This window comes from Giraffa tippelskirchi, chromosome 2 (assembly GCF_054371585.1).
Source record: "Giraffa tippelskirchi isolate mGirTip1 chromosome 2, T2T-mGirTip1v1.2.pri, whole genome shotgun sequence".
In the NCBI taxonomy this organism is placed as follows: Eukaryota; Metazoa; Chordata; class Mammalia; order Artiodactyla; family Giraffidae; genus Giraffa; species Giraffa tippelskirchi.
The window spans coordinates 235,344,229-235,358,123 of NC_137276.1; the positions used below are offsets into that span (position 1 = coordinate 235,344,229).

Below are 13,895 nucleotides of genomic sequence, written 5' to 3' on the forward strand. Positions count from 1 at the left end.
TGTAGGAAGTAGCTCTCTGCAAGGGACCACTCTTGTCACTTTAATAAAGCTATATTTTACCTAACCTCTGGCCCAAGCACACATTTCAAATGTTTTGATTACCTAATATTTTGCCTAACGTGTTGGTACTTTCCAGATCAAAGAAGAAATGAAGAATAAGGAGTTAACAGATCACCAGATCTCTTTCCCAGCTTCCCCTTCAGTAATCTTACAAACAAAAACTGAGTGAGGAGAACAGCATCGAAAGAAAGATGATGATGAGTCAACAAGCCTGCCCACGTGGAGGATGGTGACGGATCTGACCCCGACCTCCCCTCTTTTCCTTTAAAAACTTTCAGGGCCGAGCAGAATCTTCACAGAGTTGGTTCTGGGACACTAGCCCACCTTCTCCCTAGACTGGGCAGCCCATGTCACAAGACCTTTGACTTTTCAAGTGGCAAGCAACCAAACCTGAGTTCAGTGATACTTCTACGACATGGAAAACCATACTAAAGATGGAACAGGACCGCATCATTTTCTCGCATCAACTACAGTAAACTGATTTAATTGCCACCAATTTATTCATCAATAAAGCCAGGCACTCCTTTCTAGCCATGAAATTCTATGATATAATAAACAAAAAGAAAGGAAGACTTGGGACAAAAAATTGTAAAAGGCAAAAATGAAGTAGGCAGGATATTCCAAATGTCTTAGATATTTTTTAAGTAGGTTATGAGTATTTTATACATGAGCCAAAAAGAAAGCTTTGAAACAGATATTACATAAAAAGGTATTACATTATGTACTTATCTGAATACTACAAAAGCTGTTAAGTAAGAAGGCATATAAAATTAGAGCTAAAAACTCAGGCTATATGTAACAAATGCAATTCTCAAAAGAGACCTAATACAGGAAAACGTTTTCTCATCATGAGTAACATTCCAATCTCTTGTAAGCTTGGGAAAAAAAACTAGTGATTCTGATAATGTTGTTTTATTATTAATAATAGGTTAAGTTTCCCTAAATCTTCATATTGTTGTTTTTAGTTTAAAATAAGATGATTACTTTTTCATTTAATTAAATCATTAAAAGTTACATGCTAGGACTGAATAATCATGAATAGCTGAAAAAATAAGTTTTGTTTTTTTATGGTTTAAACTGAATTATAGGTAACTTGTCAATTAGTAATACCCTTTGATCAAAGATCTTGAAATTTAAGATGATAATTTTGGTATACAACCAAATTCAACAGAGAAAATGTCATACTTTCTGTGGTGTTTTCAATTTGAAAGAGAAAATTCAAGCATTTAAAAGTTTAATTAACATGGAAAATGTGCCCTAAGATTTTGCGTGTATATATCCAAATAGTTCTTTTTTTTCTGCCCTCACTCACTTCCCTCAAACATCCATGAAAGTAAACCAATGATACGTAACTTTCTGTGTTATCTGTTATGTGGCTATTTTCGCTAATCCTTTCCAGAATACTCAGAACCATTTAACTCAGTAATGTACTATATTTCTATCAATGTAAAAATTCAGGTTTCAGAAATTAAAGACTTGTTTGTTTACTTCTGGAATATGCAAAAGGAATTCTTTCCAAGTCAACAAAAAATACGGTTTCTACACAGGGAAAACACTGATTTAAGTCCAGTGTCTGACTACTTACAAAATGAGTCACCTAGTTGCCACAAATTCCCTTGTGGGAAAAATGTGTAAACGGCTTCAAATATGTGGAGAACCCCATGAAAGACATATATTAAAATAAACCAACATACTAAAAAGGTGATGATTTTTCAAGTAAATATGACAACCCCATTAAAATGCAGCACACGGTTTTCTGCAAAAAGAAAATCTAAGATGAAATAGATGCTTTATATAAAATATTTACATATACAATGCACAAAACCCACTCCTGTTAGTAACCTTTATGGCTCGGAAGAACCAGATATTTACATATCTGTCTTCTGCATGTGCGTGTGCGAATGTGTGTTTTGTATATATTTTTAACAGTTGACAGCTGTTTTAGAGCATACAGAGATGCCAAGCTGAATGAAGGTCTTGATTACTTCAAGATTAGCTATCTAAAGTTTCTATTCATTTTAAGTGTTGTTAGTTGGAAGAGTCATTAGTCACTTCCTTGTCTCATAGAACATCAGCATACATTTACATTGTTAATGAACATTTGGGGTAAATGAATTAATGGCACTTTTAAACATCAATTCAGTCCTAATAACTTTGTATGTCATAGAAATGTTGGCTAGGATATAAACGAAAAGCCTTTTCAGTAAAGGTAACACCTTATTCCTGCAAACAATAAAGGATAAAATTAATTTAAAATGTTTTCTTAACCTGTTTTTGAAAAACGAACCTCAATATTTAATGAACTAGTCCAGAGAAAAATATACACTTAAGAAAAAAAAAAGTTTATTCAAAAATAAGCATATAAACCAGAACATTTTGGTGAAAATATTTTATATATTGATAACACAAAAATATATTCACTTTTAAAATATGCACTTATGGAAGTGACTGCATAATCTGACTTATTTAATTAAGAGTAATTCTTAAAGGTATGACATTTAAGAAAAAAAGCATCACTAGGGATGACTGTATCCTTCTCACCACTAAAATTCTTTAAATGCTAAAACTAAACACTAACATTTTTTTCATACTATCAGAACCTTAAATAGCAGTCTAAATAAAAGCAAACATAAAAATAAAAACATGAAAACAAGCTGTACACTATTTTCATTAAAAACAAGGGCATTTGTATGATGTGGAATGTATTAAAGATGGACAAAAAAACATACACACACTCCATAAACTCAGAGCTTGTGTACTAAAGAAATAGTTAAGTTGAGGAATCAACTTTTTTTAATTCCCAAAACATTACTCAATGCAGACCTTTACATCAATATAGGAAAAAAACTGTATTTGAAGTATGTAAAACATATGTGAATGACTTTGACTAATTATAATTTCTTAAAATAGATCTTACAATCCTGGTATATGTATGACTGAAAAATTACAAGTAGTTACTTGAATCATGAATCAACTTCAGCAAATATTTAGTTGAAATAAGGATAAAGCTTCAAGAATTGTCACAAACTTACCGTTTCCTTCTAAGATACTATGTTATCATTAATATTGAGAAAATAATATAAAGCTCTAATACATACACATTTAATATTTTTCTAGGGTAGGCCCAAACATAGTTGATCTCTTAACAATTTCCATACATAGATATTTACAAGAAAAACACAAATTTCAATTATTAAAAAAAAAGAAGAAGCAGGCAAGTCTTTTACCCTATAATAATCTCAACTTGCTGAAAGAAAGAAGAAAAAATCCCCACAAAAATGAACACCAAAGGTTTAGACTTCTTTAAAAGATGTCTCACAAAGACCGTTTTGTATTTCAAAATTCTTATGCTGAAGTAATGAAGTGTTCAAGTTTATGTTTGTTTGTTTTTCAGAATGACAGTGCATTAAACATTGGCTATGGCTAATGTGTCTGTCTTCAATTAAAAGTTGATGCTCAGTGTCAGAGCGCTCCATATCTATTCAGCAAAATGGTCTTAAAAGTTCTGCTTTCCCGCCTCATCTAGAGGAAGACATCTAGGGCAGGGCTAGCTGGAGACCCTCTGCCAACCTTCCCAGCAGCTCAGCAGTTACCCGCGCAGGAAACTCACCTGCAGGCTTACTTGAGTAACTCGACAAAGGGTCAGTGCCTACTTCTTGTTCTTCTGGCTGCAGAGGATGTCTAGTTTCAGACAAGGAATGATACATTGTGAGAACTGGACAATGTCACCAAAAGTGCGCACCTGGAAGATGAAAAATATGGAGAAAAATGATACTCTTTTTTCTGCCTTGACTAGGAATAAATGCAAAACTGAAATGATTAAATGAGCATTACAAATATTAATAAGCTTTCTACAGGATCCAGGGACTTTTAATACACACTGGTAGGATATGTAAAGAAGTGAAAAATCAGCACGAAATTTTCTTTTTAAAAATTTCTTTCCAAATCTGAATTTCACTGGTAATCTTTACCTCAACATTCAATTACATATGTCTGCAATACACTTCTGCATAAAAAGCTGAATTGTAACTTAAACCATTGTCACATTTATAATATCCTTCATTTTGCTGCCAAAATAATACACATTTACAATAGGAAATTTCAAAATATAGAAAATATAGCTAACTAAAATTATTTGTAATTGTATTAGCTGAAACCACCACTGTTAACATTTCAGTTTATTATATGTATTCTTTCTTTGTTCTGAGCATTTAAAACACATACACTTTTAACGTGATCCACTGTGTTAAGTATACTGATTATATCGTATCTTCCTTCCCATTAAAAAGTCTACATTATCACTTCTAGTGGATCCCTAGTATTTTATTATATAGCTGTAACAATTCACGTAAACAATTCTTTATTAGCAAACACTCAGGATGCTTTCAATTGCCCAACACTATAAACAGGCTCACAGTGAATGTCCGCACTAATATCTCTGTGCTGCTTCCATGATTGCTTCCCTTCAGGATAAATTCCTATAAAGCATAATTACTGAACCAAAGCATGTATTTTTTTTTAAATGTAAGATTCTGTGATAAGTTTTGACAAATTATGCTCAAGACAGATTTGTACATAATAGAACAATTCATTTCCCCTGGCCACTCATCAACAGTAGAAATAAGTAATCTCCTGATTTTTTTTTTTTGGATCAGTATGATAATCAAGTTTTATACTGTATTTGCTTGATAACTAGTAAGATAACTGAAGACTTCATATGTTTTCTCTGACATTTGTTATTGTTTTTGTGGATGGAGTTTATTATCATGATTGCCCTCATGATTTGTAAGCGTGTTTTAAATATTTAGGATATTAAACCTTTGTCATATGCTACATATATTTTTCTCAGTGTATCTCCATCTTCAAATTATACATAATTTCCTAGACATAGTAACATCTTTATGAAGCCAAAAATATACGGATTTTGCTCTGGTATTACACTTACAAAGGCAAGATTATGTAAATAACCACCTATGTCTTCTTCTCTCAATTTGAAGGTTTTTCTTCTCAAGTCTCATTCCTATAAATAATTCTAATTTAAACACATTTTTTTAGAAATTAAATTGCTTTTGAACTTGCAAGCTACACTACTTATTTTTTTTTAAGTCTATAAAGTATAAATGACCTTCCCAAATCAACATCTTTCAAAAAACAGACTGAGTTTACTAACTTTCATCCAAAGTAATGGAAGTAACAAAATATTTAAATTTCCAGAGCAGGGGGGACAGGAAGAGGAAATGTGGAATGTTAAATTGGAAAAGAAGCTCCAGCCAGAATGAGTCTGTGATCTTACAGGATAAAGTCTCCACTTCTGGAGGAAAATTCCAGAAAAGCACACGAACATACAAATCTTTGACCAATCTTTTCCCATCACAAAATACTCCTTTATTCTATTTACTTAATTTCTAAAATGCTCATTTCATAAAATGATTCGACTATTTTCTCATTTTTATCAGAACGCTTCAATTCTCACCCACCCTCACTCTTGATCAGATGTCAACAAACCCTATCCCTCTCAGATTATGGTTAAAACAAAATGAGAAGTTTAGGCAAAATCAACACTTGGGAAAGCAGAACTTTTGTTGCCAACACAGTGAGAACTTCTACAGCCATAAATCCTGAAGCAATAAATCTAAACAGTTGTCAGTTCTTGCTTCTTATGTGTACAAATCAATTATATATGGAGTACTAATTACACAGATAATCCATTGGATTATCGAGAAAGCAAGAAAGTTCCAGAAAAACATCTATTTCTGCTTTATTGACTACACCAAAGCCTTTGACTATGTGGATCACCACACACTGTGGAAAATTCTGAAAGAGATGGGAATACCAGACAACCTAATCTGCCTCATGAGAAACCTGTATGCAGGTCAGGAAACAACAGTTAGAACTGGACATGGAACAACAAACTGGTTCCAAATAGCAAAAGGAGTACATCAAGGCTGTATATTGTCACCCTGCTTATTTAACTTATATACAGAGTACATCAAGAGAAATGCTGGGCTGGGTGAAGCACAAGCTGGAATCAAGATTGCTGGGACAAATATCAATAACCTCAGATATGCAGATGACACCACCCTTATGGCAGAAAGCAAAGAAGAACTAAAGAGCCTCTTGATGAAAGTGAAAGAGGAGAGTGAAAAAGTTGGCTTCAAGCTCAACATTCAGAAAACTAAGATCATGGCATCTGGTCCCATCACTTCATGGGAAACAGATGGGGAAACCGTGGAAACAGTGTCAGACTCTATTTTTTGGGCTCCCAAATCACTGCAGATGGTGACTGCAGCCATGAAATTAAAAGATGCTTACTCCTTGGAAGGAAGGTTGTGACCAACCTAGATAGCATATTAAAAAGCAGAGACATTACTTTGACAACAAAGGTCCATCTAGTCAAGGCTATAGTTTTTCCAGTGGTCCTGTATGGATGTGAGAATTGGACTATAAAGAAACCTGAGCGCTGAAGAATTGATGCTTTTGAACCGCGGTGTTGGAGAAGACTCTTGAGAATCCCTTGGACTGCAAGGAGATCCAACCAGTCCATCCTAAAGGAGATCAGTGGTGAATATTCATTGGAAGGACTGATATTGAAGCTGAAGCTCCAATACTTTGGCCACCTGATGCGAAGAGCTGACTCAATGGAAAAGACTCTGATGCTGGGAAGGATTGGGGGCAGGAGGAGAAGGGGAGGACAGAGGATGAGATGGTTGGATGGCATCACCACCTCGATGGACATGAGTTTGAGTAAACTCCGGGAGTTGGTGATGGACAGGGAGGCCTGGTGTGCTGCAGTCCATGGGGTTGCAAAGAGTCGGACACGACTGAGCAACTGAAATGAACTGCACAGAAGGAACTCTGGGAAAGATACTCTAGTAGAGGATCGCAAAATGTAAATAAGCAATTATATTATAAAACAGCATCTGACACAGTCTACTCATCAAATGAATGAACAGATTGAAAAATAAAGTCCTCCACTATGGGGAAGCCTCCCCAAACTCAAACACCTAATGGGGTCAGGTAAAAATTATGATTAATTCCAGTTAACATCCATTAAGCAATGCATATATGGCAAAAACTACATTAAACACTTCATGTATACTCATCATTTTATCCGCTGAACAACTCAATGACACATCTTCATCATTATTTTATTTCACCAGAGAAAACTGAGGTGCAGAGAGATTAAGCAACTTGTTTACAGTTGCACAGCTAGTGAGTGTTGACGCCATCCTCTCTGGCCCCAGGGCTCACACTCTGCCTCAATACGACCCCTGGCTCTGAGGCAGTGAGACAGACGGACAAGACACGAAACAAGGGGCTGTAAGACAGCAGGTCTGTCAACTGTTGGGACATCCTTTTGTCTCCTTCAACCTTTTCAAGAAAAGTTAAAAATCCAGGATTTTATGTGAAATCTCTTTACTTGTGTTGATAGATAATTTTTTGAAAAACTGTGTGGAACTGATTAAACACCTCTCGAACCTGTATTTGGCCATGGATATCTTACAACATAAAATTCATATTCTCCATACATTCTGTCATACTCTTGAAACATGGAAGAGTAAACATTTGAAAATAAGTATTGCAACTTAACTGCTAGACTTTCTAAAAATTTCTTTAGCATCCTATACTATGTTTTCATATCATTACCTTAATTTCTCATTTTTATAGTATATACACCTTTCTACTGTTAAGACTTCATATACCTAAAACATACAAATAAGGGGATTTTATGTATTTTAAACTCTATGAGAACTAGAAAATCAACCAGTAAACTGATATCAAAGTATATTTCAAAAAGGCACATTAAAAATAAGATACTCTACAACATAATGATGTTCAAATATTAGTTCAAGATGCTCAAGATATTTAAGGCCTTTTAAACTCTATAGTAAAGTTAATTATAAGTCATTTACTCATTTCAGCTTTAATAATAATTCTTTAGAAATTGAGATGTCTGTGGTAACACCTAGTAACCACAATACAAAATTTACCAAATACACCAGTCTACAGCCATTCTATAGAATCAGGCATCTGCTGCTGCTGCTGCTGCTAAGTCGCTTCAGTCGTGGCCGACTCTGCACGACCCCACAGACGGCAGCCCACCAGGCTCCACCGTCCGTGAGATTCTCCAGGCAAGAACACTGGCATCTACTATATTCTAATTTATTATGTCTACAGATTGAAACTGAGTCACTGAAATGCTTTTACTAAAAGAAACCTGCTAAATAGTAATAATGAATTATTTTTAAGAAATTTGTTAAATAAAAAGTTCAGATAATGCTTTTACTTTTCTTTTAAATACAGATTTAAATAACAATCAAGCTCAAGAGTAACTTATTCAGTTCGCATTGTTTTAGTTTTTGTTGCTGTTATTTTAAACACAAAGGGCTATTTTTGCTTTTTAGAACATAATACAAATTACTTAACTTTTTTGGCTACTGCTATTACCTTATAAAATCACAATATGCTGCTTTCAAATGTGAAGTAATTTTCTTAGGACTTTTCCAACTTGGGTTTTGTGACTATAACAACCAAAAATATACGCAAACTACAAAGCAGGATGGCAAACGATTTTAAACAAATTAAATCTGTATTTATTTTAAACACTATAACTTTGTACCTGTGAATATCAAACTGCAGTAAAATATTTAATAAAAATTCAAGTGAATTAAGGTTTGGTTTTTTTCTGGTTCAGAATATTTTAAGACAACCACTGTAAAAGTCAAAGTGGCATAAACATTTTGAAACTCACAATGGGCCACTGCATCTTATGCCTCTATACTTGCTATGTCCTACACATGTCTACACAGAAGTGAAGTGAAGTGAGTGAAAGTCACTCAGTCATGTCTGACTCTTTGCAACCCCACGGAATTCTCCAGGCCAGAATACTGGAGCAGGTAGCCCTTCCCTCCTCCAGGGGATCTTCCCAGGGATGGAACCTAGGTCTCCCACATTGAAGGTGGATTCTTTACCAGCTGAGCCACAAGGGAAGCCCAAGAATACTGGAGTGGGTAGCCTATCCCTTCTCCAGGGGATCTTCCCGAGCCAGGAATCAAACCGGGGTCTCCTGCATTGCATGTGGATTCTTTACCAAAAGCTATATATAGAGAGAGAGAGAGAGAAAAAAAAATACATAATGACCAAAAGTATGCATCTTAGTAATGACTACTTTAATCCATAACTGATGGATTTCAACTTTCTTAAATAATGTGAAACTGTCTCTAGAATTTCCCTGGCTGACAAAAACGGTAAAGAATTTTTTAAAATAAAGGCAATCTTATTTTTTCTGGGCTTGCCTGGTGGCTCAGAGGTTAAAGTATCTGCCTGAAATGTGGGAGACCTGGGTTCGATCCCTGGGTCGGGAAGATCCCCTGGAGAAGGAAATGGCAACCCACTCCAGTATTCTTGCCTGGAGAATCCCATGGACGGAGGAGCCTGGTGGGCTACAGTCCAGGGGTTGCAAAGAGTCAGACACGACTGAGAGACTTCACTTCACTTTATTTTTTCTAATTCAGAAAGCACAGCAAAATACCTTCCATGACTTGAGAAAGAAGGTGTCTCTTCTTTGCTACACTTACAATATAAATAACATTTAAAGTCCCTGTTTCTCATGAACTCAAAGTTCACAAAACTCAAAATTAGCTGTGCAACATGGTTTTAATTGCTATTCTGGTCACACAAATTGACACAGTAGGCTGAAACTGCCATATAAAAATCAAAGACTAATCTTAAGGATTGTTGTATTAGCTTCATAAATCTGGCTGTTAGAATATTAAATCTTAAAGATAAAAGTGACCTGAAAGAAGGGAAGTATCATTAAAACTGTTAATATTTAATGAAAGGGTAAGAGTTCACTAAAGCTTGAAAGATAAATTATGTTAATGAAATTTCAAAATAATATATTTTCCATGTAAACTGAAATAATACAAGCAGTCTGAAAGTATAAACTTTACATTATGAGCATCAGAATGACAAAAAATAGGTTAGTTAATAAAATTTTCACTTTTAAAATGGCATCATATAAACAAAACCTCTAGAAAATAGTTTGTTCCCTCTGAATTTCAAGTTCTTTGTATTTCAGCTTATATTCATGCTTTTACTGTTTCTAATACAGAGACATAGAATTAGTATTCTGAATCATGTCTTCTAAAGACATCCATATTCAAAAAAGCTCATATAAGCATACTTCATTCATTTAAATTCTTGACTGATGGTAAACTTAGAAGTCAAACACTGAAATGACAGTAATATTACTTTACATAAAGATAACTCCTATAAGAAAAGCATATGAAGAGCTTAAATGAACTATTACCAGAGCACAATTATAAAAGGGGGTGAGGGCAGATACAGCATGAATGAGTATCTGCTACAGGCAGCATTTACCACAGTGGGCTTATAACCTACAATATGACATCCTGGCTATAAATGCAAGAAACTGACAGAAGCTAAATTTTTGTAATTAAGACAGTAATGGAACATTTTTTGTAGAATTGGCAAAAAAATTTTTATTTAGAAATATTGGTAGCCAGAAGTAAATCTGATGGTCAGGAAAAATGATGTTTTAATGTCTTAATTATAAGAGAGAGAAAGAGGAACAGAAATGAGGGAGGAAAAATAAGAAATGAGAACAAAAGCAAAGACAAAGGATGAAGTTTCATTTTTAAATTCTGTCAATCTTTAATGCAAGAGTGCTCCATTGGACTTTAAATAAGTTAATTAAGTATTAAAATCAATCATCTGAAAGTCTTAATATTTAATATTGGTTAGATTGTATATCAAAGTACTTTTATTATTTATTTACTCCAAACCTTTCCAGAATACTTCATCTGACAACAGGGGGTCTGTTTCTCACAAGATAAATGCATTTACAACGCCAAATAAATTATATATAAAAGCATTTGTCTTAATACATGTCATTCAATATTAAAAATCACCCATTGGTAAAATCCTGAAACCCTAATTCATTTTTACCAACCACACAATTGTATTATTCAAGTGTTGTCTGTTAAATAGGTACAGGACTACAATAAGGGTCTACACACTGAGAACAATGAATGAAAGTAAATTAACACAGATTTAACGCCTATATTTCCAAGCTATTAGAATAAAAATTTTAGGGTAAATTATCCACTATAAAAATACTAGATTCATAAATGATACACATAATCAGAAACATGTAGAATATATGAAAGGATCACTGCTAACTGCTAAGTCGCGTCAGTCGTGTCCGACTCTGTGCGACCCCATAGACGGCAGCCCACCAGGCTCCCCCGTCCCTGGGATTCTCCAGGCAAGAGTACTGGAGTGGGATGCCATTTCCTTCTCCAGAGTGGGTTTAAATATTTTATATTACAAAATAGGAATATGTTTGACTTTTTGATATCCAAATGCTATGAAGTAACTGAAAGTGGCATTTGTGACCATATAAACAAGAGAAAATTGAGCATTTATGAAGAGTTACAGAGGCCTGACAGAACGCTCTCCACATGCATGCGCATATGGTTTCAGAGTTCCCTTGCATATGTACTCATGATGCAAAGACTGGAAAAGCTCAGCCTAGTGACCAAACTTCCTGTCATTATAGCCTTCAACTATTCACTGCTCTGTTCTATAGGGACAGACACCACCGCTAGCCATTACACTATTTGGTCAGGTTCTTACAAAATCAAGAGAACTATAACCAACAATTGGGAGTTCCAGAAGAATAATGAAAAGAGAAAACAACTGGACAATTACATTAAACTGATGATGAGACCAAGAACAAGGAAAAGAAATAAATGGCCACTCTGCATTAAGCATCAAATCAAATCAAATATTTCAGTCAAAAAACAAAAAGAATCTCCCTTTGGTACAAGCCTGGGAAGGCCTAAGGTGATTGCAGAAGCACTCGAGTAATTGTGAGAAGGTCCCTCTAAAAGTCCTGGTAGATCTGACGTTTAGCTCTTAGCTGTTAGTAAGTGGTAGGGCAGGACAATCCAAAAAAAAAAAAAAAAAATTACTAAAAAGAGCATTTTTATTTAAGTAATAGTAACCGCAAAAACATGGGCTTCCCCGGTGGTTCAGCATCAAAGAACTGAAAGTTCAATCCCTGAGTCGGGAAGATTCCCTGGAAGAGGGCATGGCAACTCTAGTATTCTTGCCTGAAGAATCCCACGGACCGAAGCCCACACATCCTACAGCCTGCGCTCTGCAACAGGAGAAGCCAGCACAATGAGAAGCCCTCGCATGGCAACTGGAGAAAGCCGACGTGCAGCAACAAAGACCCAGCACAGCCAATAAATAAATAATTTTTAAAAACATATTTGAGAAGACAGAGCCCAACAACAGATTAGAAATTAGAAAGATCTCTGTTTATGGCCACGCCCCAACCAGGGATGGAACCCACACCCCCTGCATTAGACCTGCGGAGTGGCAACCGCTGGACCGCTGGGGAAGTCCTAAGAAAATCTAAGAAGAATTACCTTAAAGAAGCAAGGGCCTGTCCCTTAGGTGACAGGCAGCCTGAGACCCTGGGCTCTCTCCAGGGAGAACCTAGGGCAACTGAACACACACTTAGCCCGTGGTGCTGCTCAGGACCTGCTCAGAAACACCGCACGGGAGAAGTGAGCCCGAGTTCCTTGCAGACCAGCAGACTCTCACATGTGCCCCCTTCACACACACATGCACACACACACATGCTCTCTGTCCTCTGCGACCTGCACTCACCACCTCAGTAGCCAACTCTTACCTTTAACCTTACCCGTTGATTAGAAATGCTCCTCTTTCTCACTGAAGCCAGGGAAGACAAAAGACAACAAGAAATCTGCATATTTGACCCAACCTGGGATCCATGCTCTGTGAGTCAAGCCCATTCACTTACTGAAAAAATAACCCACATCTTTTCCAAGGCTGAAACCAGAAGGTTAGCTGCTAAACCTACTAGTACACTGGGTGACAACTGGCATAAGTCCTTGCATTTCAACTGTAAATGCTTAGATTCTGAGAAATTTCTGAAAAAGTAGTGACATGTTACTAATTGTTATGTAACATGCAAGCTAATCGCACAGATACAAGTACCATGTACAGGCCAGTGATGAGAATATGTCACAAACCGAGGTATGTGGTTGATCAATTTAATGAAGTTTCTGACAAAAGTTAAACTCTGGAATTTCTAAGTTTCCTTACATAAATTACAAAGAAGAAAAGAGAATAGCATTTCAGTGATAAAAGTAGAATTTGAAAGTATTTTAGGATAACGTCTGGTTTACATTTGACATCAAATAGATGACATCTTGTGGCTAATCGTTTAAGTCAATTTTATTAAAAATACATACAAACACAAAGAAGGTTTGGTGTACACAAAACTCTGTATCTACTCTTATTTTGAAAGATGGCTTCACTTTTATTTCAATTATCTCAAGTATCTTTAAATTCTAGCTAAAACATGGCGTTTTGTAATACAAGGCAATTCTGTTTGTTAATTTCATATAAGACCTATCTCATGACTAACATGAGACTTAAACAAGATCACGTGTGGGAACATATACCAAAGACTGCCGTGGAAGCAAGGTTCTTTACTGCAGTTTCCTGACAATAATATTAAGATACTTTTTAAGATAGCACATGACTGGCCTCTTCTTATTGTTATATTGATACTTCAACTAAATAAAAGTGGTGCGGACTGTAAGGAGCCAGTGCGAAGAGCTGGGAGAGGCAGGGAGGGAACTGCCGGCAGAGGAACAGGCTGTGCGAGGGCTCCGAGGAGACGCGCCTGCGCTGCGCGCTCCAGGCAGAGGCCCAGGCCACCGGCTCAGCTTGAGTGAGAACCAGCTCGGGACGCTGGCGGGGACTCTGTA

The 13,895-nt window shown here is 35.9% G+C and overlaps 1 protein-coding gene across 50 annotated transcripts in view; it reads right to left on the reverse strand.

Moving 5' to 3' along the window:
- Positions 1-13,895, reverse strand: part of TBC1D5 (TBC1 domain family member 5) — a 589,150-nt gene that overhangs the window by 349,844 nt on the left and 225,411 nt on the right. For all 50 annotated transcript variants that reach the window (XM_081573339.1, XM_081573355.1, XM_081573315.1 and 47 more), the window contains one exon: positions 3,671-3,802. In XM_081573339.1, the coding sequence (XP_081429465.1) occupies positions 3,671-3,767 (97 nt within the window). In that variant the 5' untranslated portion in view covers positions 3,768-3,802. The remainder of the gene's footprint in view (positions 1-3,670; positions 3,803-13,895) is intronic.